We start from the raw sequence: 24,112 nt of genomic DNA on the forward strand, positions 1-24,112 counted from the left end.
AAACCCAAGGGCTTCAGCCCCAGGCAGGACAGCTGCAACCTGAGCCCCGCCGCCCAGGACTGAAGCTGTTGTGCTTTGGTCCTGGGTGGTGGGGCTCAGGCTTTGGCCCCAGGCCCCAGCAAGTCTAAGCCCTGGTGACCCCATTAAAATAGGGTCCCGATCCACTTTAGGGTTCCGAACCACAGTTTGAGAACTGCTGTTGTAGAAACGTTAGCCCAGAACAATCAGCTGAGAGACAAAAATTTCTTTTTCTCATTCTCTTGCTGCCTCATGTACAAGATATTATGCAGAGGACCAAATCTGAAAAATTACACTCCAGAGCTGAGTACTGTGCCACGGTCACAGTTTTGCCTCTCTATTTAGTACATTAGTGTTGCAGGATGATGCATTTATATGTGAATTTAGTGCTTATAAAAAGATATCAGTAGCACTAGTAACTGTAGTCTTTCAGTCATTCATACAATTGGGACCAGCACAGGCAATGGCAGTGCAAACTTGCCCACTTGTCCTGTTCAGTTCTAATTTGGGAGAACAACATTTAGATTAAAGTACTTCACTTCCATAGTTGAGAACTTCTGTCATGGCCAGTAGAAACTGTAATGACATCTTTCATCTAAGCCACTGGATAATCACAAGAAAACACAGGCACTACTGACCAGGTCCATATTTGAACCTGTGAATTAGAACTGATTGCTTCTCTATCCTATTACCAATAACCTGAGCTACCCAGTCCTCTTTTCTCCTATTTCCCTCCTATCCCCATCCCCCATCGAGAAGAAATTCTTCCTATTAGAATTTTATTATTCTTTGAGAGTTTCAGTGTATTACTATATTATACCTGAATGTGAAAAAAGGTTTAATCTTAAAATTATTTTACATTTAGAAGTGTAGGAAGTTACTTCAACGGGTCACTTTTTTCTATTGATCGATTTTTGCTTTTAAAAAAATCTTGTTGCTATTTAATATCTTTGTCAAATATCTAACGTCTACTCTTTAAAACAGTCAAAAGCATTTCATTCAGTGAATTGTCATCTTAGTACCATATTTTGCATTTTATATGTAGTACAGTTAGTCAGTTAACTGAGGCATTCTGCAAATACTTATGAACTAATCCGTAAATGTTAATAGCTTTGCAAGTTAGTGCAACGTGAAGTGACCACTGTGTATTTATAGAGTCTATACTTAAATATTGTAGAGGAGAGGTGATTTTTTTTTTGTTTTTTAACAGAGTCAGCTGCGAAATCATGAGAGAGAGCAACATAGTCTTCCAGATCTGCTCTCAACAGCAACATCTAACAAACTAATAGTTTCCAGTGAGGCAGGTGAAAGAGAAGGTACTGTATATATTTTTACATAAGATACCAGTAAAGAGTAAAATTTATAGTGTTGCTACTGGTGTGTTGTATTATGAGCTCATGTTTCTCAAAACTTCCATTTAGGCAGAAAATTGTTATGCTTAGTCTCAGCCTAAATGTGTGTGGGGTTTTCAGAAGGCTTGGGAAAATTGCATGGTTTTGACATACCCTATCAGCATTTGACAAGCAGTATCTTTAACCAGTGGAGATATTTTTATGTGTGCGCACTGGGATAGCTCAGATCACTTCTTTTTTAAAATATCAATTGCCATGGACATAGTCCTTTACGGACTAATGTCCTTTGGGTTTTAAGAAATATTTTTAGAAAACAGCATAGTGTTTTTTTTTAATTGACTTTCAAATAACTTAGAGTTGTGGAACATCAAATAAGCATACTCACACGGACATGCTCTTGAATGTCATACTTCAAAATTATTTTATTGTATCTTTATTATGCAAGCATTAATCAAATCACTTAAGTACAGTAGGTAAAAATATTTCTCAGTTCACATGAGGGAGAATAAATAAATAAAGCATTCCGTTTCCTCTACCACTCTTTGTTGGTCTTTTTTATCTAATTTGTAAGTTCTCTGGAGCAGGAGCGGTCTCCTGCAATGTGTGTATGTATGGCACTTAGCACAATGGGACCCAGATCTCAGTTCGGCCCTCTAGCTGTGTTGTAATATGTATAACAACAAAGTGGCTAAGGGCCCAGTTCTGTCACCCGTACTCATGTTTTGTAAGGACAAAAGTAATCCCATTAAAATCAGTGGGACCACTCATGGAGTAAGGAAGGTAACTGCTTAATGTGAGCAAGTACAGGCTGTTAGTAATTTGCCCAGAGCCATGTGATAAGTGTCAGAATAGAGTTAGAACTATAGTTCCTGGCACCCAGTTCCATAATTATGCTACTAGATCATACTGTATCTTATTAAATGGCTCTGACGTTAAATATACAAGTCAGAAAAATCAGTTATTTACCTCACCAGCACTAAATAAAATTACCCGATAGCTACTTTTTTGTCCTCCTAGAAGCCAGCTGGGTTTTAGTTATATATAATAATTCCAGGAGACTGAGCTTTTAGTGTTTTGTTACTTTCTTCAGGCCTAAGTTCAAGAAAATGCTAGATGAATTTTGTAGGGGTTTTGTTTTGGTTGGTTGGTTGGTTGGCAAAAAGAAATAACATGAGCATTTTTGTAGAAGTGATGGAACATAGGTGTTGCTGGTTTTGCTTTTGTTATAAATGTTTTGTTATAAATGTTTGCACAGCTCTGATTATCACCATTGTCAATGCTTGCAATTGTTTAATCCAGGGTTTTTAGAAGTGACTAATGATTTTGAGTGCCTCAGTTTTTGGGTGCCCAACTTGAAACGTGAAAGAGGCCTGATTTTCAGAAGGTGTTGAGCAGCTCCTCTAGAAAATCTGGCCCCATTTAAGGTGCTTTTGTTGAAGATCCAAAAACTGAGAGAACCAAAACTGCTAGTCATCTGTGAAAATCTTGCTCTTAAATTTTTTTTTTCCCAATTCTTGCAAATTAAGGACGTGATCTTGTAATTCTTCTGATAGGGGAAACTCCTATTCAGGAAGCTGGGCCTGACTTAAATGTTTTAACAATTTTTACTCATTTTTACCTTATGTAAAATGTTATAGTCATTCAATTTAGATGGTTTTTTACCCCAAATTAAAGTTGGTAATATGATTTAAGTAAAAATGTTTTTCCTTTTAAACTTCCATTAAATTATATTTTGGAAATCTTAAATTATTTAAAAAACAATTTGCCATCAAATTATGGCACTACCGCAGTACAGAGGCCATCATGTCAAACAGATGTCATCCCTATAAAGCTACCCAAAATAAAGAAAATTATGGCATAGCATCTGTTTATATGAGAGATTCTGAATTGGAACAGTTTCATTTTTTGTTTATGAAATAGTCAGTCCTAAACGTCTCTTTATTCATCATGTTATACAGTAAACTTAAAGGAAGCATTATAACACTGGATATGATTGGATTGTAAATCCCTAATAATGGACTGTAGTAATAAGCTGCATTATAGGAGCACCTGTTCTTGCTGCTTGACTAAGGATTTGTCATTTCCCACATACACAGTGCACAAATCCCTTCCAAAAACCCCACAAAATCATGGGGGAAGGAAAATAATTCCAAACTGGCAATTTAACTATAACTTAACTGCTTTTTGTTAAAAAATAAATCTAAACTGGTGACTAGTATGAGTAATTGCTCCCAAGTGTGAGCTGACTGGCGGTTAGCCACTTCTAACTATGCAATAGATTTCTTTGCAGTATCCTTTTATCTTGTTAGCTACTCTTTCTTTAAAGACATCTAACTAATAAATATCTAATTCCTTACTAGAAAATAAATTCAGAGCCAAATTAATTCCCACTAATGGAACCGAGCCTGCAGGCACTTCGTAGTAGAAAGTTCACTGAAGTGGGAGTGCAATAGCAAAAGCCATTCACAGTTTCTGCTCTGCTGGGTGGTCTGGACCTTATTGGTGTCTTGTGCTAGATTGAAATCGTGTTAATCTCCAGAATACGAAAGATATGTATCCACCTGTATGAACGAATGTGACAAAAGCGGTTAATACAAACTTAATAAGGCAGCCATGCTAACTTCATGGAAGGTTTTTTTTTGTACAGTAATAAAATGAATGCATTGTGGGAAAAGTCTGATGTACCTTGCTTTCATGAATTTAAGGCTGAATCAAAGAATGTAGGGCCAGTATCATTCCATGTCACTTTATCTTGTAGAGATCTCAGAACATTGAGCAATTTTCCACCATGTGTTTCAGTTCATGGGTGGAGAAGACTTAAGCATGTAGGGGTCACTTTTTGTTAAGTATGCATATATGCAATTATCTAATTTTTATGTCTATTAAGTGTATGTATTGCTGGCAGAATAAATCCTTGGTAATATCAGCCTAGAGGTCCAGTTGCTGCCACTTGATTTTGCATGTTTAAACTCTGCTATTAGTCCCTTTTGGAGTGGTTTTCACTTGGAGGATAAATCAGCTGTCTGCAAACCTCAAATTAATGTAAAGTATTTAAAAAAAATACTTTCACATCACTTATTTGTCCAACTATGAAATAAAATGAAATGAAATATAGAGGAAGTGGTTTTTGAATGTCTAATTACAATAGGCTGTTCACTCAATAAACGTTTACTCTACAGAATCAAGAAGAACAAGTTTGTATATTTGCATATTATGACATTAAATTTGAAGTAAGACTTTCTTTAATTATATTTCGAAAATTATTGGTTTGCTACTTTTATCTCTTTAAAAATGTTGCTTCCAGGTTAGCATTCATTTTGGATCCCCTTTTTTAAATTGTTAGCTGAAGTTATATATATATATCTGTTTATCTATCTGTCAGCTTCTACCTGAGATCTGGAATACTATTAATGTAGAACCCTTAGCAGACATTTAAACCCATGTGTCGTCAATTCCTACTATCTGGAATAGAGCTAGTTGTGACAGTATCAGAGCTTTCAGCTCACAAATTAAAAGAATGTCTAAAAATTCTTAACAGTATTAGTAACCTCAGCACTTTTTATGTGGTCTGTCAAATTTCAGTTTTGGGAGTGATTCTAATCAAATGCTGATCGGCACCTGGATCTTGGGAGACTTTAAATCTTAAAGTTTAATTCAGACTTACTTTATTCTTCTCTGATATTTTTTGTTATTGTTTGTCCTTTATCAGTTTTATCTTTCTGATTCCTGACCTCTCCTTTAGGTCAAGGCATTTGGGCTGGGTTTTAGTTCTGGCAAATTACAGAAGCAGTTCGGTCTTGTCCACGTGCTTTCTCTTGTACACAAGGTCTGGAACGCTGTTAACGTTCAGCAGACAGCAGACATTTAAACCCCTATGTATGTCAGATTCTGTGACTCTGGCAGCACAAGTAGAACAGCAGTTTAGGACTCCTGTCTTATCCACTGCAGTCCTGGCTTTTAAAGCTGATTTTGGGGACAGCAGTGAGCACATTCCCCACTAACACCTCCATTCTCTCCTTTCCTTTAGGGAACAGAAATTTCTGGGTATTTGCTCCCTGAATTAGACCAGGTGCTGAATATTTTTCTCCTTAAGACAGCAGATTAAATGAGGTGATGTTCCTTCTTCAAGGAAAAGAGATGCTCTAGAAATTATTTGGGGGAACTTGTATGGTCCTGTGTTATATAGGAGGTCAGACTACATGATCACAATGATCCCCCGTGACCTTAGAATCTATAAATCTGACTCTGTCAGAAGCCACGGAAAGGGATGCTTCCATGAATGCTCCCATCCCTTAACCCTGCCAGCGAAAGGGGTCTCAGTCTGAGCTGTTTGTTTGTGCTCCTGCATCCACCCTCTATCCTACTCCCATACCAGAGGAAACTCTGCTGGAGTCACCTCACAAAAACTGTTTCAACTGTTCAGCTCTTGGGACTCAGCAAATTGGACTATCCTCACCATTCAAGAAATCATCAAGATAAGCCCCAAACTCTCCCTGACTCCCCTTCTTCTGCTACTCTTCACTGCCATTTCCCCTACTTCAGCTGCTGGGAGTAATTCAAGAGATGATAAAGGAAGAAACATTGATCAGGTTTCTTTTTTCAAACCAAATTGGCAAGAAGGCCATTGTACGTGGACCTAAGTTGAGACATTGCTAAAATCACTCCATCTTTCCAGGAAGGAACTCTTATCCAGAACTAATCCTTGTATCACATTTCACAGTACCTGAGCCTGACAGCCTGACTATTGACTGGCAAATCTTAAACAAGACAGGATACTCCTAGTCTCACCACAAGCCTCTTATGTCTTAGCATGCACAAGGACAAAATTCTCCTGTTAAAATAGAAGGATCCAGTGTAGGAAACCAGACCTTACAGTTTTTTCTGGATTTCTTCCCTGAGTCTAAGACTTCCCATCATTGTTTAAAGCTGAAACACAAGATGCAATGTCAAACACAGGCTCATGTAGTGTCTTGTAGGTCGCCTGGTTCATTATGGCAACATGTATCCAAACCAACCGGGAAACCTTTCTTCCCTATCTGGACTCTGCTAACAATACTACAAGCTCTCATGACCCATCCATTCAACCTGATGGTATTTAACTCCCCTTTGTGTATGGGTATGGTGAGGAGGAAGGCAGAGACCTGCTTCTTGGTCACAATCATGTCAGCAAAGAAGGGTTTTTGAAATCTCTGTTCTTACAAAATTTGAAACTTATTGTGTCTTCAGCAAAGGACAAAATGTTTCTTGAATCCCAGAATCATTCATTTCCAGGTCAAGTTTCCTTCATACTTCATAGAAAATCATCCTTTCCTGATTTGCCCAGTTCTCAACACCCAAGTATGGCATGTAGTAGATATGAGAACTACTGTTAAAATATATCTTAGTAAAAATGATCATTTCAGGAAAATGTCTAGATTCTTATTCAACTGCACACACACACACACACACACAAAAAGAAAAAACAGTCCAGAAGGGATGAGAGAGCACTCAACACAGGCTCTTAGGCAGAAAGAGCATCATCCACTATAGTGGAAATCTGTATGGCTGCCAGATCAGCATATGTTTATAAAGGTCTAGAAGGTTGACCTTTGCTCCTCTGTGGAAGCATCCTTCAGCAGGAAGGTGCTCTAAGTGATGGTCTCAAAATCGATTATTATTTTTAGGGACAGGGGACATTCTCCCTTCTATCGTAGCTATTTCTCCCTCCTACTAACTTTTCTTTTCTGCTTGCCACATCACAAGTCTCAGATAGAGGAAATGTCAGGATCCAGAATGGAAAACTTGTTACCTGATGATTTTGGTTCAGGGATTCCTCTCTACCCCTCTGTCCCACTTGAAAAGTTTTCCAGTAATCTACACCCTGGTCATTTCAGGGCCATGTACGTATCTAACACAGTTAGGTATTACTAAATGTAATCTACTAATAAGAACTTGGATGGAAGCGTTGTGACCTAGCTCCAGAACCTTGTTGATGAATCTGAACTATCTTCCAGTTGCAAGAAGAAAAGCACAGCTTAAATGTCTTACATTGGCTGAGAGGTCAGTCTCAGAAAGGAAATACTTTGGTATTTCAAACTGAAAAAAGTTAATATTTTCCTCTGTTTACACTCATTTTTTAGTTCTTACAAAAATCTAGATTATCTCCTTAATGGGTTATATAATACCCTAAATCTGAACATCCCAAACTCTTTTAAGATGATGATGGGGTATGAGTGGGAGATAAAATGACTCGCCTAGCCAGATCTTTTTCAGGAAGCTTTTGATTTTGTTTCTTCTGTTGTTAATTGTTTCTTTTTTCTTAGTGCCTACCTTTTCCTTTGACTTGATTCTGCAGTGGAAATGCTGAGCCCTGCAGTTTCTGTAGCATCGCTTTATAATATTACAAACCTGAGATTATGACCTGATTGCAGGAACCAGGGAAGGGGAGAGGCTGGATTGTGAGGGAGAATGTACTTCCTAAAATATGAATAGCTCTAATAAATAGCATGGAGCATGCAGAAGAGCACTGGTAAACTAAATTTACATTTATTATGTATAATGTCCATTTCTAGTTTGCCTCAGTGTTGAAATATCACTTCAAAATGTTGATAATTCATGTTTCATAATTCTGTTCAATGCTGAAACTATCTTTAGAATGTCCTATAGTAGAAAAAAACATATTTCTAAAACAATTAAATCTATTGTGTACAGGGAATAAGCCTTCAGTCCAGAAACTCTATAGATGTGATGTGTGTGACTACACAAGCACAACATATGTTGGGGTACGAAATCACAGACGGATTCATAACTCTGATAAGCCATACAGGTGAGTGTCTTAATTGTTGTTCACTAATGCTGGGCTTTTGAATTATTTAACTTAAAAAGTTTAAATTGCTCGTGTTTATTTTAATGACAGTGTGTTTTTAAGGGTACCATAGAAAGCATTTAATATGAGTTTCAAAGTTTTATTAAAAGGCAAATTAAACTAATCCATTCAAAAATGGAGGGAGCTGCTGGCTCATTCAAACTGTATAGTTAGGATCCAATAAGCATGATGGTGCTACAGTATGTATCTTCAGTTGTACTTAATCAGCTGTGTTTTCTGAATTTGAAACAATGAAACGTGACACTTTGGAGGGGGAAATAAAGAAAATGTTACCATATTTTACATTAGATAGTTCATTAAAGTCTTCAATTGAAGTGTGGCTGATTTCTGGATTTCCTGTGCAGTTGAGTTCATTTTGGATTTATTCTACTGCAGAGGGTTTCGCCCAGTCATTTTTAAAACTTTAAAGCTTTGTTTTAAACTGGTAAGACACAAATAACAAGGTTCAAATACCTCAGTGCAGTGGGGAGAGGGCAACCATGATTAAGGCTACATTTTAGTCATGGCTATTTTTAGTAAAAGTCACAGACCAGGTCACAGGCTGTAAATAAAAATGCATGTCCTGGGACCCACGGCTGTGGGGTTGGGGCCGGCAGGCTCCCCACCTGGTTCCACACTTCCCCTCCTGCAGCAGCAGAGTTTGGGTGTGGGAGGGAGCAGGGGTTTTGGGCACAGGATGGAGTGAGGTGGGCTCTGGGCGGTGCTTACCTGGGGGGCTCCCAGGGTCCTGGCCAATGGGAGCTGCAAAGCCAGAACTCTGGGAGGAGGGAGCGTGCAGAGCTGCCTGGCTATGCTGCCACATAGCAGCTGAGCGAGGAGGATGTCACCATCTCTGGGGAGCCCCCCAGGTAAGCGCCGTCCAAAGCCCGCCTCACCCTGTCCTGTGCCCCAACCCCTTGCCCACACCCAAACTCTGCTGCTGCTGGCGGGGAGTAGCCCAAGACTGCCCCAGCAGCGGCCAGTGCATCTGGCCTGAGCTGCCCCTGAGCCAGATGCACCAACCGCTGCAGAAGTCACAGAAAGTAATGGAATCTGTGACTTCTGTGACAAGCCTACAGCCTTAACCATGATGTATTGGGCACTGCATGATATTGCAAAATTCTGCCCTGTACTTTGCCCCTACACCACTCCGTTTTCCCATAGGTTTTCAATAGGTTCATTGTTACCAATCTTAGATAAGAGACATTTTAATGATTTCCTCATAGGTCTATATAGAAGCTTCTATAATTTGTGTTAGTAGTGTGTACTACTCTTGCCTTTTGCTTTTTTTTTAAATAATAGTTCCTTTTCTATTGCAATTTTCCATTGTTTGTTGTATAGATTCAAACAAATGTAATTCATACTCACTCAGTATGGCACTTTATCTCTCTATAGTGGCTGGAAAGCAGAAGTTAGAATCTGTATAGGCTTTGAGCCAGTACAACTTGGCCTTTAGGTCATGTAGTAGAAGCTCTGGGTTTTAGATATTGAGGTCTCAGGTTCAAATCCCACTATCTGTGACTCAGCCAGCTGCATTGTGTTATATAGAAAGGAACCATAATTTGTTTGTGACTATGCTTCAGTATTGGTATTCTAGAATGTTTTTTCCAAAAGTATACTTCAGGCAGCTGGAAGATGTTTTGTCACAAAGCCAAATGTGGGATGTCATAGTGTCTTCACAGAGATCTGGTAAAACTTAAGAGATTTGATTTAGAATCAAAGACTTATAAGAAGAGCCCTTTTATTTGAGTGGGGGGTGTCCCTCCTTTAGATTCCCAAGAGTTCTTCATTCAAACTTGAAAGTCAAGAGGAAAACCAGGGTTCCAGCAGGAAAGAAAGGAACAAAACAGAAAATATCTGCTACAATCAGAGATGACTGGTTTTTGAAATAAGTACTGAGGTGGAAGGTACCAGAATTCCTCCTTTCCTGTCCTCACCCACTTCCTACCCTCCCTATGCAAACTCTTATGTCAAACTACTCCAGAATAACTTCCCCACCTTTCTGCTAACATCCCCAACCAGGCTCAGGAACACTTCCCATCCATCCTTTAGCTCAATCTCTTCACTTTCTAACAACCTCTGTACAGCTAAGTCACCTTCCCTCGCATTTGAGGATATTCTCCCCAGACTTAGAAACCCACCTCCTTCCTCCATCAGACCCAGAAAAACACTTCCTAAAACCACTAAATCTCTTCCCCACTCTTCCTTACCACCCCCACAGTGTTCCCCTGCTCAACCTCCCACCCTTTCCTGCCTCAGAATCTTCCTTACCCCCATTGTTGCTTGGCCTGAAGCAGGAAGAGCAGAGGCTACGGAGAGCCCCATATCCCATGTCTGTCTGAATTAATCCCACAGAAGCCTGTATTATTACTCATTCTGCTTCCTGAAACCCATAGTTAAGACACTTTGTAGCAGGTTTTACGGCAATCTGTAATATGCAGCCATATTATAACTACTATATAGCTATTATGGCTCCACCAGCTTCTGATAATCAGCCATTCGTGACTAATATTATTCATATTTCATCTGATAACCTTTGAAATTTACTTTGACACCTCACCTCAGTATGACGCTTTCAAATAACACAGAGATTTGACTAATCTCAATCAGATAGACCAGGGGTTCTAAAACCTTTCCACAGTATGGATCACACCGTGGTAGATAATGGACACCTGCCCACTCATTCACAATCCCATAATATTCCCATGACAGCTACAATGATTGCTTACATGGAAATGTCATATTAAAGTGGGGTTTTTAACTGTTTTTAATGCACTATAGAAACTAGAAACAAGAAGAACCAGCACACTGAGATCAGTCAGCTCTCATCAGATCCTACCAAATGCTCTCTGAACCACAGTTTGAGATCCTCAGTGCTAGACTAAGAACAGAACATCTCACATTATCCTGTGAGAAGGGCTGGTGGGGAGGTTTTAAAAAGTGAATAATTATTTATGGAATGGCCTTACATCGTAAAAATAATTATACACCTACAACTAGATAATCAAATGTTGTGTCCCTAAAAATTGCTGTTTAGCCTCCAATTTTTTTCCTGTTTACCCATAAGTATTTTTTTATTCCAGGGGGTCAGTTCTATGCACATCATTGCAAGATACTTCAGCACCTCTTAAAAGTGAGAAATGATAGGGCAAAGCTATATATAAGCGTTAGCCAAAAGGAAATTATTTATTTAAACTATGCATTGAATTTGGAATATCTGTAGTCTCTAAATTGATGAGCACAACCCTGAGGAGTTTAAGCCTCTGCTCTTAAGCCTCAAATGATTAATAAATTGAGTGTCATGAACTTTGCTCTGTAGAAATCTTGAAGATAAGAAACTGAAAACCTTAAAAGCTGAAATCTTGTCTGCTCATGTTAAAAATTCCCTGGCACTTTTCACTTGTCCACGTTTTTGTCTAGAATGTCTTCCCTCCACTGTTCTGCCATGTGTTTTGTACTGCTGCCAACTCAAGAGTTGGCTGCACTTTGATGTACGTGTACTCTTGTAGAAGTTGGTGTGTGTGTTCCAAAATAACTTTTATGGATAACTGTCACCCTGATTAGGAAACAATAAAGGATTAAAATTCACAACAATAAAATCGAAGGGAACAGGGAATTTCTTGTTACTTGACACTGGTGACATGGGCAAGGTGAACTGATTTAAATCACTAAATGGAAATCCTCAGTTTAAATCATTGATATTAATAACTTTTCCATTTGTACTTCATTTATTTTCTAAAAAAGGTGCATGTTTATTGGTTGATATAACCATTAAAACATGTAGTTTTACAACTAAATAGTGCCTTTACAGTAGATTGGGTATATCTTTTAGCTACCAAGGAGAGTACACTATAACTATATTCATTTATTTAAGCAATTATATAGCTTAATATTTTCAGATGCTTATTTATTGTACATTTTTAGTATGTTAGAAAATGATGAATTAAATTCTTATTTACTAGACAACTAACATTTTGCTCATAATTAGTGTCAAGCTGCATTAGGATGGTAATTGGAATTTAAACAGCATAAAATCTATTTTTATTAACAAACATTTTGGATACAAAATTTATCAAAATGTGTTTCACATTTACAATTAAATGATTTACTAAAGGAACAGAGGGATTAACTGTAATCAATGAATTAAACTGATTATTTCATGTCAGCCTTGTAAAATTTTCACTTATGCCTACATTGAAAGTGACTTGAGCTTAAATTTCTGTTCACCTAAGTCTCTTGAAAATGAGACAACAGCCTCCTAAGTTACTTAGGTTGTTTTTCCACACTGTTAAAACTACTAGATCTCATCCTCTCTCTCCTTGTTTTTTCATTGACTTGAAGAGAAGGACAAGTTTTCCCTCTTTTTCAACTCCCAGTCCATTTTGCAGCATTGAATGAATTAGTCCAAATGAAGAAAATATTTGTTGCCTGCAGAAGAAGCTACTGCAGTGAAAAGCTGGTTTAGTACTTCACCAAACTCTGATCCCAGCTGCTTAAAGTAGTGACTCCCACCAGTTCAGTGGTGTGACAATCTTTAAATCATCATCAACAAACATGTACTGTATGAATGATTCAGCTCTGTCTTTGACATTTATTTTGTTTGGCATAATTGATGGGTGATTATGAGATACCTATGTCATTTCAGCAGTACCTTCTTGAGCGATTATGCATCTACCTTGGTACTTTGAGTTGAGAATATTGTAGAGAAAACTAAATGGAATAAGTGCTTCAGCCGTCTGCTTCTTTACTGCCTGCAATTTAACTTTGTTGTTGGGTATTTCTTTCTTGAATGTCTCTTGAAGTTCTTTCCAAATTCCAACAGCAGCAGTTTGTCCAAGGCTATGGAAATACATCTCTACCCCGATATAATGCTGTCCTCGGGAGCCAAAAAATCTTACTGCGTTATAGGTGAAACTGCATTATATCAAACTTGCTTTGATCTGCCAGAGTGCGCAGCCTCGCCCCTCCCGGAGCACTGCTTTACCGCATTATATCCGGATTTGTATTATATCGGGTCACGTTATATCAGGGTAAAGGTGTAGGTTTCAGTGTATTCAGTATATCTTCTAGATTTCTCTTTAGTCCAATTTCAGATATGTTGGCTGTGATAGTTCCATCTATTTTGTCATGATTTTTCTTCACAAATTGTCATCAGAAAAGGTCAGATCTTAATAAATAGTTCAAAACAGTCAACCACTGAATTTCATTGTATGTATTGGCGAAGAATTAGCTTGGATCCTCTTGTTCTTTTCAGTAAACCTGAAGCAAAGGGGTTGTTATGGAAGTGTTTTGCAATTTCAGCATTTCCTTTATTCCTGGAATTGTATTTAAGTATTTGGCTAAAAGATGCATCATATAATCACTGTGCCCATGTGTTATAAGTTTCAGGTTCTCTTCATTATCTTCTTCTAGATTTCTTCTCATCTGTGCTACATTTGCAACACTGTGACAAAGCTAGGCACTTGACACTTGAAGTTTTGTTCACAGTTTGTTATAACTTTTACTGCTCCTACTTTCAAGTATTCTAATGTATGGGCATTTTCTGATATTGCAGTTGTTTCTGTAAGATAGACAAATGCTATCATCTGTTGTCACACAAGCACATATTCCTAGATAATTGTATATGTTGCTTCACCCATCTAGACTCATACTAACGAATTTCCTGTCAATGTTTTTTACACATTGTTCAATTTCCTTCTGAGACACTACATCCAGCAGTGTTTGATCCAGTAGGTGAAATATAGCCTCATCATAATGGTTGAACCATGTCAATGAAATATTTGTTCTGAACATGATGAAAAGGAGAACTTGTTGCAGAAATGAACCAAGCAATCTTTTCATCTGTGGAGCTTTGCTGGAATTTGTTGGTCCTGGTTATAAACTTGTCCATGGTTTTACTGTTTTGATTTGTTTTGGATTTTTTGTACAAGTAATTTACTGGCTGTCGTATGTTTGGTTGAAACACTGCTGGTGGTAACAGCAGATGAATCTGAAGTTATAGACATTGCAAATGATGAATCTTAATAACCCCTTATTTCTGAGATGTACTATGAAAAAAATGATAGTCACTCACTGAGTGCTACTTAGTGCACTGCTTTAAAACAAATAGATTGTAAACGAAAGATTACTCCTGCAGCAGCTGTGTGTGCCATTGTTTAAAATTATATAATTTATTCTCAGTCTAGTTACGTAGGGATAATAATTAATAAATCATAAGGATTATCTAAATCTATTTAAACCCTTATCTCTAGTAACCTACCAAACAGCCGGGGGGGGGGGAGAAAAATTGTAAATGTTAAAATTCATATGTGTCTAATAAACTTTACTTTTAAGACAGGAAATCTTCACCTAGGATCATATTGAGCAATAAAACGTAATTTCAGAAGTCCAGCAGTAACAGTAAAAATGTAATAAATAGTTCCACAAACTAACATACCAAATATATTTTGAACATAAATATTTTGAAATTCATAAGTAATCTGCCCAAAACACAAATTTGTGACAATCTAAGATATAATTTATTAGCATAGTAAAACATAGTAGGTAGGATCATAAGAATGGTGCAAAAATAAGTTTACTAACCAGCTGACCCAGATTGTTGATACATGTCCATATCATCTTCAAAGTCATTGTTTTCTGAAGTATTTTTCATAATGTTTCATTCTGACAACCAGGCCCTTTCACCCTTTGTTGCACTGTTTACATTTGGCATATTTGTTTTTTACCCAGAGGTACAGGAATTTCTTCAAAAATATTCCCAAATAGGGTCTCTCTTTTTTTTTTTTTTTTAATTTAAATGATGTGCAGCCATAGAAGTTTTTTCTGCAGTTCCCAGATCTTGAAATCAACAGTAGAGGCTGCACCCTGAAGAATGTTGTCCCTTCTTCTCACAGTGTTCTTGCTCTGACAACAGAGTTGCTTCTTTCTGGTTGCATGCTCTGCGCCTCTTCCCTGAGAGGATCAAGCCTTTAATACAGTAGATGGCCTATTGTGCCATAATTTACAAAGCTTGACTTCAAAAGTCAGATTTTTTCCCGATTCTTTTTTTAAATAGAAAAGCAGCCTTTGACTCAAAGTTTTTGATGGAGGCTTATGGATTCAGCATTTTTTTTATTTAAATGTTTTAAGAGATTATAATAAGTTTAGGTCTTAACATAGCTTGTATTAAATTCAGATTTCATTGTCAACAATATTTTTTTAAAAAATGATAATTTAAATTAAAATCAGTCCAATTTAAATAAAAATCTGATTTTTTTTATTTTAAAAAAAATCAATTTTTATTTACCCTGCTTATGGTTTATGAAGAAGAACCTACTGAAGTCTCCTTTGAGCAGAAATTTGGCCTTGACATAGATTTGTAAGGTGGGGTACGTGAGAAATAGTGATTAGCGTTCTGAGGAGACAAGGAAAGCTCCTGGGGAAAGGCAGAATGAATAAATGTATAGGTAAATATTGCAGTCCTTTTGATTAAATCTGTTGTTTCATAGGATATCAGCTTTAGCGAGGACAAACTTGTGAGAGCCTCTTTGACCTGCTTGCTTTTGTGAAGGTGAATATTTCTGGAGAAACTTAAATGTCAGATATGCAGTGATTTAAGATCTAACTTATTTCCATATATTGATCTAGTTTCTAAGTGGTATTCTATACACATTGAGTTTTTTTTGAATGTGTTCTCACTTTCATTTTAAACCATTTTGTCCAAGTGGTTTTGGGTATTTGTGTTGTTTCAAGCAGCCTGTTGTCAAAAGCAGAGAGAACACACAGGGTCTGTTTTGTTCTATCAGCATAATGAATCAGTCTTTAAGGTAGCTAAGTTAATGGTGGTGGATACAGATTTCTGATTTTTTTCTTTGGCAGGTTTGTCTGTTAAGGGACAAATTAAAACCATTGTCTCTGTGACAGGATCTCCCGAGGGTGCAGCCTGGGACTGTGGGACTGCTGTGCCCCCTTAACTCTCTCCAGCCTGGACTGTCTCATAATGCCTTGCTAGTGACCAGCAGCAAAGCCCTCCAGGTGCTGTTATCACTCAGTACAACTGCATGTGGAGCCCCACACCCAGCTAGATTGCACAAATGCTCCCAGAGCCACTCATGAATCACACAAAGAAAGGCACCAGAGTCAAATCCCCTCACCTCCCAGCACTGTACCTCAGGAATATACCATTGTGCACTGCTCAAGATGGGCGGTCCAGATTTATTAATTTATTTATTCAGCAATGGAAAGTGGTTATACACCAGCCTTTGCAAAACCTGAGATTTGTCACACACGTCATACAAACTCACTGGTAAAGACGAACAGTTAAATTAATTAATTGAATATAAAAAAAGATAGATTTTAAATGATAGGCAAAAAGTTAGAGTTAGTTACCAAAAGAAAAGAAAATATAAGCAGGAGTATAAACTCTCAGCCCTATTAGACTGGGCAATATCTAGATTAAGCAGTTTCTGACCCCCACTAGATATTGTAGTCCTTAATATACAAGTTTGTTCCTCCTGCTTTTGGAGTCTTGTATTCTTCTCAGAGTTTTAGTGTATGTCTTCACTACCAATGTTAAAGCGCTGCTGCGGAGTTGCAGCATCAGCGCTTCGAGGAAAAAAAGAAAAAAGAATACCCCCACAAAGGGAGTAGCTACCAGCACTGGTGCACTCTCTACCCTGCCACTTTACAGCGCTGAAACTTGCATCACTCAGAGGGGTTTTTTTCACACCCTTGAGCGAGAAAGTTTTAGTGCTGTAAAGTGGCAGTGTAGACAAAGCCTTAGGGCATGTCCACGCTTGCCATTTAAAATGGAAAAAGTCCCTTTTTGTGCAAAAAACATGGGAGCATCTACACTTGCCAATGACTTTTTGTAGTGAAACTCAGATGTTTCACTGCAAAAAGAAAACCACCTCCTGGAGAGACGTACAAGAGGTACAGGAGATGTACAGTCCTTTCTGGTGATGCTTTTGCAGTGATGTGCAAGTGAAGACACGTTATTCCTGTTTACACAGCTTTTAGCCTCCGGAGGATATCCCAAAGTGCTTAGGTGACCACTCTGGCCAGCCGCTCTGCTGCCAGGTAAACAGACATCCACCCCTCCCCTTGTAAAGCCCCTGGAACTTTGAAACTCCCCTTCCTGTTTTCTTGGCAAGCGTTCACTTGTTTGGCCAGGTGACAATGCCTGCTTTATGGAGCAAATGATCCCCTGCTTGAAGCAGTGCTGAGCTACTGGAGCTTATCAGGGTTTGCGTGAGAGGAGGCTGTGCCCCACGATCTCACACACACACACATACCCCCCAACCATCATCAAACTGGAGAGAGCTGCACTGTGGGATAGCTGCCCTAGAGTGCTGCTCTCATCTGCATTGGAAGTGCTGCTAATGTAAACACTCTGACACCTGAGGAATTGAGTACACAAACCAGCACTTTACTTTCACCAGACTGGTAAAATTTACAGTGCAAAAACTCTGCAAGTGTAGACATACCCTTAGTTGCTTGCAGCGTAGGTGGGGGCAGGAGAAAAGGCCACGCCCGGGCCCCCTATATTCAGTTTTATATCCTCATTCCATGTGCTTGTAGAACACAAGTCCAGGTATGCCTGGGGGGCATTGCTAAGTCTTCAGGCAAAATTGAGCAATCCCCTTGGTGCGGCCTTATGCAGGTGAGTCATTGAATCGTAGCTCCCTTGCTGGACAATGACTGTTGATAGATTGTTTCACACCCCACCTGGGCATTGGTTACTTTCCTTGCTGTTGCCTCTGGAAGCTAATATCTGGCTGATTCCCCAATTTACAGCATGTTTTAGAGACAACTATTCAACACAATTCTCGTAACATCACGTATATTTACTGATATACATATATGGATAGAGAAACGACTTTCAGATCGTAACCTTGCCCTGATATCTTACAAGGCATGCTTTGTATGTAATAATCACAATTACATACTGATGAGGAATATGGGGGGTTACAGCGTGGTCCCCCAAGGTACAGAATGTCATACTCTCGTGGCAAGATTTAAATTGCTTCCACCTCATGGGCATTGAAAGGTGTCCACTCAAAGCTCATTACATTATATTTTTGTAAAAGTGCTACATATTGTATGTAACTCAAATCAAGAGAAGCTACTCAGTCTTTAGAAGTTGGCTAGCCACTGTTCCCTTTTTCCCTGTGTTTCTGTTGTACGGTATGTCTAGATGTCAGTCCAAGTTACAAAACAAAAATCATGTAATTGGAATACTTATTTACTTGGTAACTGTCAAATCAGCAATAGTTAGGGCCAGATACTGAGGCGTGTGTTAAGTCCTATTGACTTGAATAGGAAATGAGCAGGCAAATTATACCTTGTGTTCTTGGCCAGATAAGTATTTTATAATTGCATAGATAACATACTGGATTGTTTACTGGATGTCTTTGAAATAACCATGCAGGTAACATGACTTTCACGCCTTATGTAGGAATAAGTATTCTAGTTATAGGTTGTTCAAAAAAAGTTATAAAATGAGTGAAGAGTGGTGTATATCTACAATATTTGATCTGTAAGATCTTGTTTTTTAAGAAATAAGCTAAATTCCTGAAAATTATATACAGGTAGAATTTTAGTTGAGTTGAATGGCTTTAGTAAGAGATGCTTTAATCTGCTATCTATAGGAAGGTTAGTTGATTTTTATTTGCAGTATTTTGGTATTTATGTACATTGTGCAATGGCCATAGATCTAAGTTTGAGGTGTCTAGGATGTTTTTGTTTTCACGGAGGAATATTTTGACTTAAATTAAACGTTCAATAACAAAACTAATATGTAAGCACTGTAATGTGTCAACTTTTTCCAGGGCCACCTAATTGCAGCCCTGTTGATCTCATCTCCAGTTTCTATTTTTTTTTTTTAAAGAGATATTTAATTATCTGGAGCTTAGGTTTTCTTAATAAGTGAAAGATAATATGTAAGTGACATGGGAAGGTGTGGATTTCTTAACATAGGGAGTAAGGAGAATTTGTCGGCTTGAAGCATGAGATCCACTCATGAACACGACATACGATACCTGTAAAACACAAGCTTTTGCCTTGATCTGACATAGCCTGACACTTACCCTTGGGATAGACATGGTGTATCTGAGCCCTTTTTAGAGTTTGTGAAGCTCATTGATTTCAGTGGAGTTTCACAGGATGTAAATCTGGGTAGAAATTGCCCCTCATGAAAAATGACTATTAGACTTGAGTGAACTATTATTAGTCTTGCTCACAGTTTTTCAAAAATATCCTGTTGCTACCTCTTGGAGCTTTAATTTGTGTCAATCAGGGTGTTGGGATCACTCACTTGTTGTTATTTCTTCAGATGTCGAGTATGTGACTTCGCCACAACAAATATGAATAGTTTGAAATGTCATATGAGGCGCCACCCACAGGAGCACCAGGCAGTGCAGCTAATGGAACAGTACAAGTATGTAACAGTTATGAGTTGGCAAAAGCCATAGTAGTGTGATTTTGTTCCCTTATGAAACGAAGTGGAGTTCAGATTCATTGCTTTCTCTGTAATCTAAATAAAAAAATAGCTTGGGTAGTGAATTATTTTTTCTGCCTGTCTTATTCTCTATTGCCAGTTGATTAACACTCATACAAAAGCAAAAAGTATTGGAGCTAATTTGGTATTCTTAGTGTCTCCATGTGAGACGAAATGTTGAGTTGCATTATGTTATCCTAGAAAAGAACATGAGTTTCACTAGTCTCTTATGTTTGTGTATATTTGATAAATAAATGCCATTAGTAGTCTGTTCCCACATGCTACATACTGAGGAAAAAAGTTATTATAAATGAAATTCTAATACTTCAACATGGCTATCCAGTACTAACTTGCAAGACGGAGTTGAAAACCTAGGACAAAGGCAAAAATGCAAAGAAACTAAATAACTCATACTGGAAGACTGGGCAGGCAACGAGGGCCATTGGGATAAATCACATGCATACTAAAGTTGTGGTCTCAAGAAAAAAATCCAAAATCTTCACAACTACAAAATGTAAACTAACCCTCCCCACTATGCTCCTTTCCAGAGTGCTTTCTAGTAGCACTAGACACTATGTACTCTGCGGCTATACTCTGTAGAAAAGCATTCTGCAGTCATCTAATATTACTGAAAACTTTCCACAGCTCTGGTCTCAACGTCCCTGATGGTCCACTTTGTCAAAGGCTGTGAGAAAATTGCCACAGTATGTCAATTTAGGACATTCTTGAACAGTGAGATTTAATCATTCAGCAGAGGTTAAGCCAGTAGGGCAAATAAAACTGAATTCTGTATAGTGCTGCCAACCCTCCAGGATTGGCTTGGAGTCTCCAGGAACTAAAGATTAATCTTTAATTAAAGATTGTCATGTGATGAAGTCTCCAGGAATACATCCTTGCAACAACGCCCAGTGCCAACTCTGTCCACATATCTATTCAACTGACATCATCATAGGACCTAATCACATCAGCCATGCCATCAGGGGCTCATTAACCTGCACATCTACCAATGTGATATATGCCATCATGTGCCAGCAATACCGCTTTGCCATGTACATTGGCCAAACCAGACAGTCTCTATACAAAAGAATAAATGGACAGAAATCTGACATCAGGAATCATAACATTCAAAAACCAGTAGGAGAACACTTCAGTCTCCCTGGTCACTCAATAACAGAACTAAAAGTGGCAATCTTGCAACAGAAAAGCTTTGAAAACCGACTCCAAGGAGAAACTGCTGAACTTGAATTAATATGCAAACTAGATACCATCAATTTAGGCTTGAAGAGAGACTGGGAATGGCTGAGCCATTACACACATTGAATCTATTTCCCCATGTTAAATATTCTCACACCTTCTTGTCAAACTGTCGGAATTGGATCATCTTGATTATCACTACAAAGATTTTTTTTTCCTCCTGCTAATAATTGCTCATCTTAATTAATTAGCCTCTTAGAGTTGGTAGGGCAACTCCCACCTTTTCATGTTTTCTGTATGTGTGTGTGTATATCTCCTAACTGTATGTTCCATTCTGTGCATCTGATGAAGTGAGCTGTAGCCCACAAAGATTATGCTGAAATAAATTTGTTAGTCTCTAAGGTGCCACAAGTACTCCCATTCTTTTTGTGGATACAGACTAACACGGCTGCTACTCTGAACTCTGTATGATGATTTGTTATAGAAATAAGGGAGCTGATCTCCATGTACTAGACACCACTGTAGAATGACCTAGGTTCCAGCAGCTATATCTTATATAGAACCACAAGATGAATGCACGCTGCAAAAATTAAGTGCTCTTCCTCAGTCTTCATTGTCTTTTGCTAAAAGTGGAATGTAAAAATGCAATCTGTAAAACATTGGGCAAGAACAGCAAACTCCTTTTACATGTATTTCTTTCTTCCCATTATACTTTGTATATTTCCTATGGATCATGTTGTGCAATATGCTCATATATTGACCCATGGATGACGAGTAGTATAGTGAGTGATCCTGGAAGTTGCTGAGCACCTTCAGCTTTGATTTGAAATTAGCACGTAGTAGCATTGACCCTATAGTTCTGTAATCCTGAAAGCAAAAATGTGTTGCTTAGTGAGTGAGCTAGGAGTCTGCTCTTTAAACCATGAGTATTCAAAAATAAGTATTGAACTGTCACTTCAGTAAGTTTGTATATCGAACCTGCACACTGAATAAGGCAAGGGTTCTGCAGTAAAGTGACCTTGTGTAACTAATGTGAGCATGTAATTAGAGACATAAGGTAGGTGAGGTAATACCTTTTATTGGACAAACTTCTGTTTGGTGAAAGAGAGAAGCTTTCCAGCTTCACAAAGCTCTTCTTCAGATCTGGGGAAAAAGTACTCAGTGTCACAGCTAAACACTGAGTGGAACAGATTATTTAGCATAAGTAGTTAACACATTGTAAGAGACCATTCAAGGTGAAGTGACCTGTTAACCTTGAATGATCTCTTACAATGTGTGTTAACTACTTACGCTAAATAATCTAAATAATTGGCCAAACCGGACAGTCTCTACGCAAAAGAATAAATGGACACAAATCAGACATCAGGAATCATAACATTCAAAAACCAGTGGGAGAACACTTCAACCTTTCTAACTACTCACTGACAGACTTGAAGGTGGCAGTTTTGCAACAAAAAAACTTCAAAAACAGACTCCAAAGAGAGACTGATGAACTCAAATTAATGTGCAAATTAGACACAATTAACTTAGGTTTAAAACAGAGACTGGGAATGATTGGGTACTACACTAAGGGTATGGCTACACTTGCAACTTCAAAGCGCTGCCGCGGCAGCGCTTTGAAATGTGAGTGTGGTCGCAGCGCCAGCGCTGGGAGAGAGGTCTCCCAATGCTGCACGTACTCCACATCCTCTATGGGTGTAGCTTGCAGCGCTTCCTGTTGGTATGCATACTTCCACCTTTTCATGTTCTCTGTATGTATAAATATCTCCTGTGTGTGTTCCATTCTATGCATCCGAAGAAGTGAGCTGTAGCTCACGAAAGCTTATGCTGAAATAAATTTGTTAAGTCTCTAAGGTGCCACAAGTACTCCTGTTCTTTTTGCAGATACAGACTAACACAGCTGCTACTCTGAAAGTTAAATAATCTGTTACCCCTTGTATTTTTAGCTTGACACTGAGTACTTTTCCCAGACCTGAAGAAGAGCTCTGGGTAGCTGGAAAGCTTCGCTGTTTCACAAAACAGATGTTCGCCCAATAAAAGATATTACCTCACCCACCTTGTGTCTCTAATGTCCTAGGATCAACATGGCTATAACAATGCTACAAACAACATATAATTAAAGACTGTTGTAATGCATGTGCACATGGGATGGGGTTGTGATTGAGTGGGCATCTTTACCTTTTGTTCCTGACTCAACTTTGCAAAATTGAACATTCTTTTAGCTATACTTCACTGATTTAAGAGGGAAGTTGGGATTTTAAAGGTGTGCATTCGTTTTTATTTATTAAAATGGCAGGATTGTGATGTAGCAATCTGATTCGGCTAGTAAAGTTTTCATTCAGACTGAGACATCCATTGACTCTAATTTGAAAATCTCACTTGCCTAAGAAGGATTAAAATTAAACAAACAACCCTTCCCCCACTCCCGAGTAGAATTGTACATTTTCTGATTCGTAACAGAGATAGTAATACTAAAAAGCGTGGCCTCATTATATGCCCAGTGGAGCAGGCCTTCCTTGCAACATGCATGTAGTGTACACTGTGTACTATATATCTTCATATAACCTTTCAAATTATGCGTTCTCCACAGTATTCTGTGGAGGAGCTGTAAGTAGAATTTCGTTTCTTTTGTTTTCTAGTTAGTGGAAATTGCAGCCATCGCAAGTTCAGACTGCTGCATTTGGGGCTTGATCCTGCTGCCATTAAAGTCAATGGCACAACTCCCATTGACTTGTGTGGTGCAGTATCAGGGGTTCCAGATGTTATACTAATAGCAAATATTTTTTCCTCTGAAAATTAAAGCTTTTTGACAGGTGGCAGCCATTTTAACAAATCCATCATAATATAACATGAGATGACACTGGGATAGTTGAACAAGAAAAATTGACTGTTGTTGAAAGGTGATAGAATTGTGACTGAAGTAGATTCTTAGCTGTAGCTGAGAGTACAACTACTTGAGGCTGTAATTCTAACAAAATGTGAAAATGCCAGTTTGTGATGGTAATCAAATTCAGCATACTATTTAATTATTGATAACTGAGAGCTTCTCAAGTGCTAGAGGCACCTAGCCCTCAGCCCCTGTGCCTCACAACTTGCTAGTGATGGATGTCCCCATAATCACATATCCTTTTGTCTATTACGTATGTATAGTATTAACAGATTTCTCTCTTAAAATTACTTTAACCATAAAACTTCTAAAATTCTCATCATTTTCATTTATGGAAAAGT

At 38.2% G+C, this 24,112-nt stretch overlaps 1 protein-coding gene and 1 long non-coding RNA gene across 7 annotated transcripts in view; one reads left to right on the forward strand and one right to left on the reverse strand.

Moving 5' to 3' along the window:
• ZNF507 (zinc finger protein 507) overlaps positions 1–24,112 on the forward strand; it is a 38,595-nt gene that overhangs the window by 8,845 nt on the left and 5,638 nt on the right. For 3 of the 6 annotated variants that reach the window (XM_032788550.2, XM_075073764.1, XM_032788560.2), the window contains 3 exons: positions 1,229–1,334; positions 8,061–8,175; positions 19,526–19,630. In XM_032788550.2, coding sequence (XP_032644441.1) covers positions 1,229–1,334; positions 8,061–8,175; positions 19,526–19,630 — 326 coding nt within the window. The remainder of the gene's footprint in view (positions 1–1,228; positions 1,335–8,060; positions 8,176–19,525; positions 19,631–24,112) is intronic. The other 3 variants (XM_032788569.2, XM_075073766.1, XM_075073765.1) reach the window with 1 other exon arrangement.
• LOC116829672 (uncharacterized) overlaps positions 9,783–24,112 on the reverse strand; it is a 28,513-nt gene continuing 14,183 nt past the window's right edge. Inside the window, exons 5-6 of the long non-coding RNA XR_004374794.2 lie at positions 19,508–19,613; positions 9,783–10,009 (exon numbers count right to left, since the gene is read on the reverse strand). This is a non-coding gene — a long non-coding RNA (uncharacterized LOC116829672). The remainder of the gene's footprint in view (positions 10,010–19,507; positions 19,614–24,112) is intronic.

Source organism: Chelonoidis abingdonii, chromosome 19 (assembly GCF_003597395.2).
Source record: "Chelonoidis abingdonii isolate Lonesome George chromosome 19, CheloAbing_2.0, whole genome shotgun sequence".
Taxonomy (NCBI): Eukaryota; Metazoa; Chordata; order Testudines; family Testudinidae; genus Chelonoidis; species Chelonoidis abingdonii.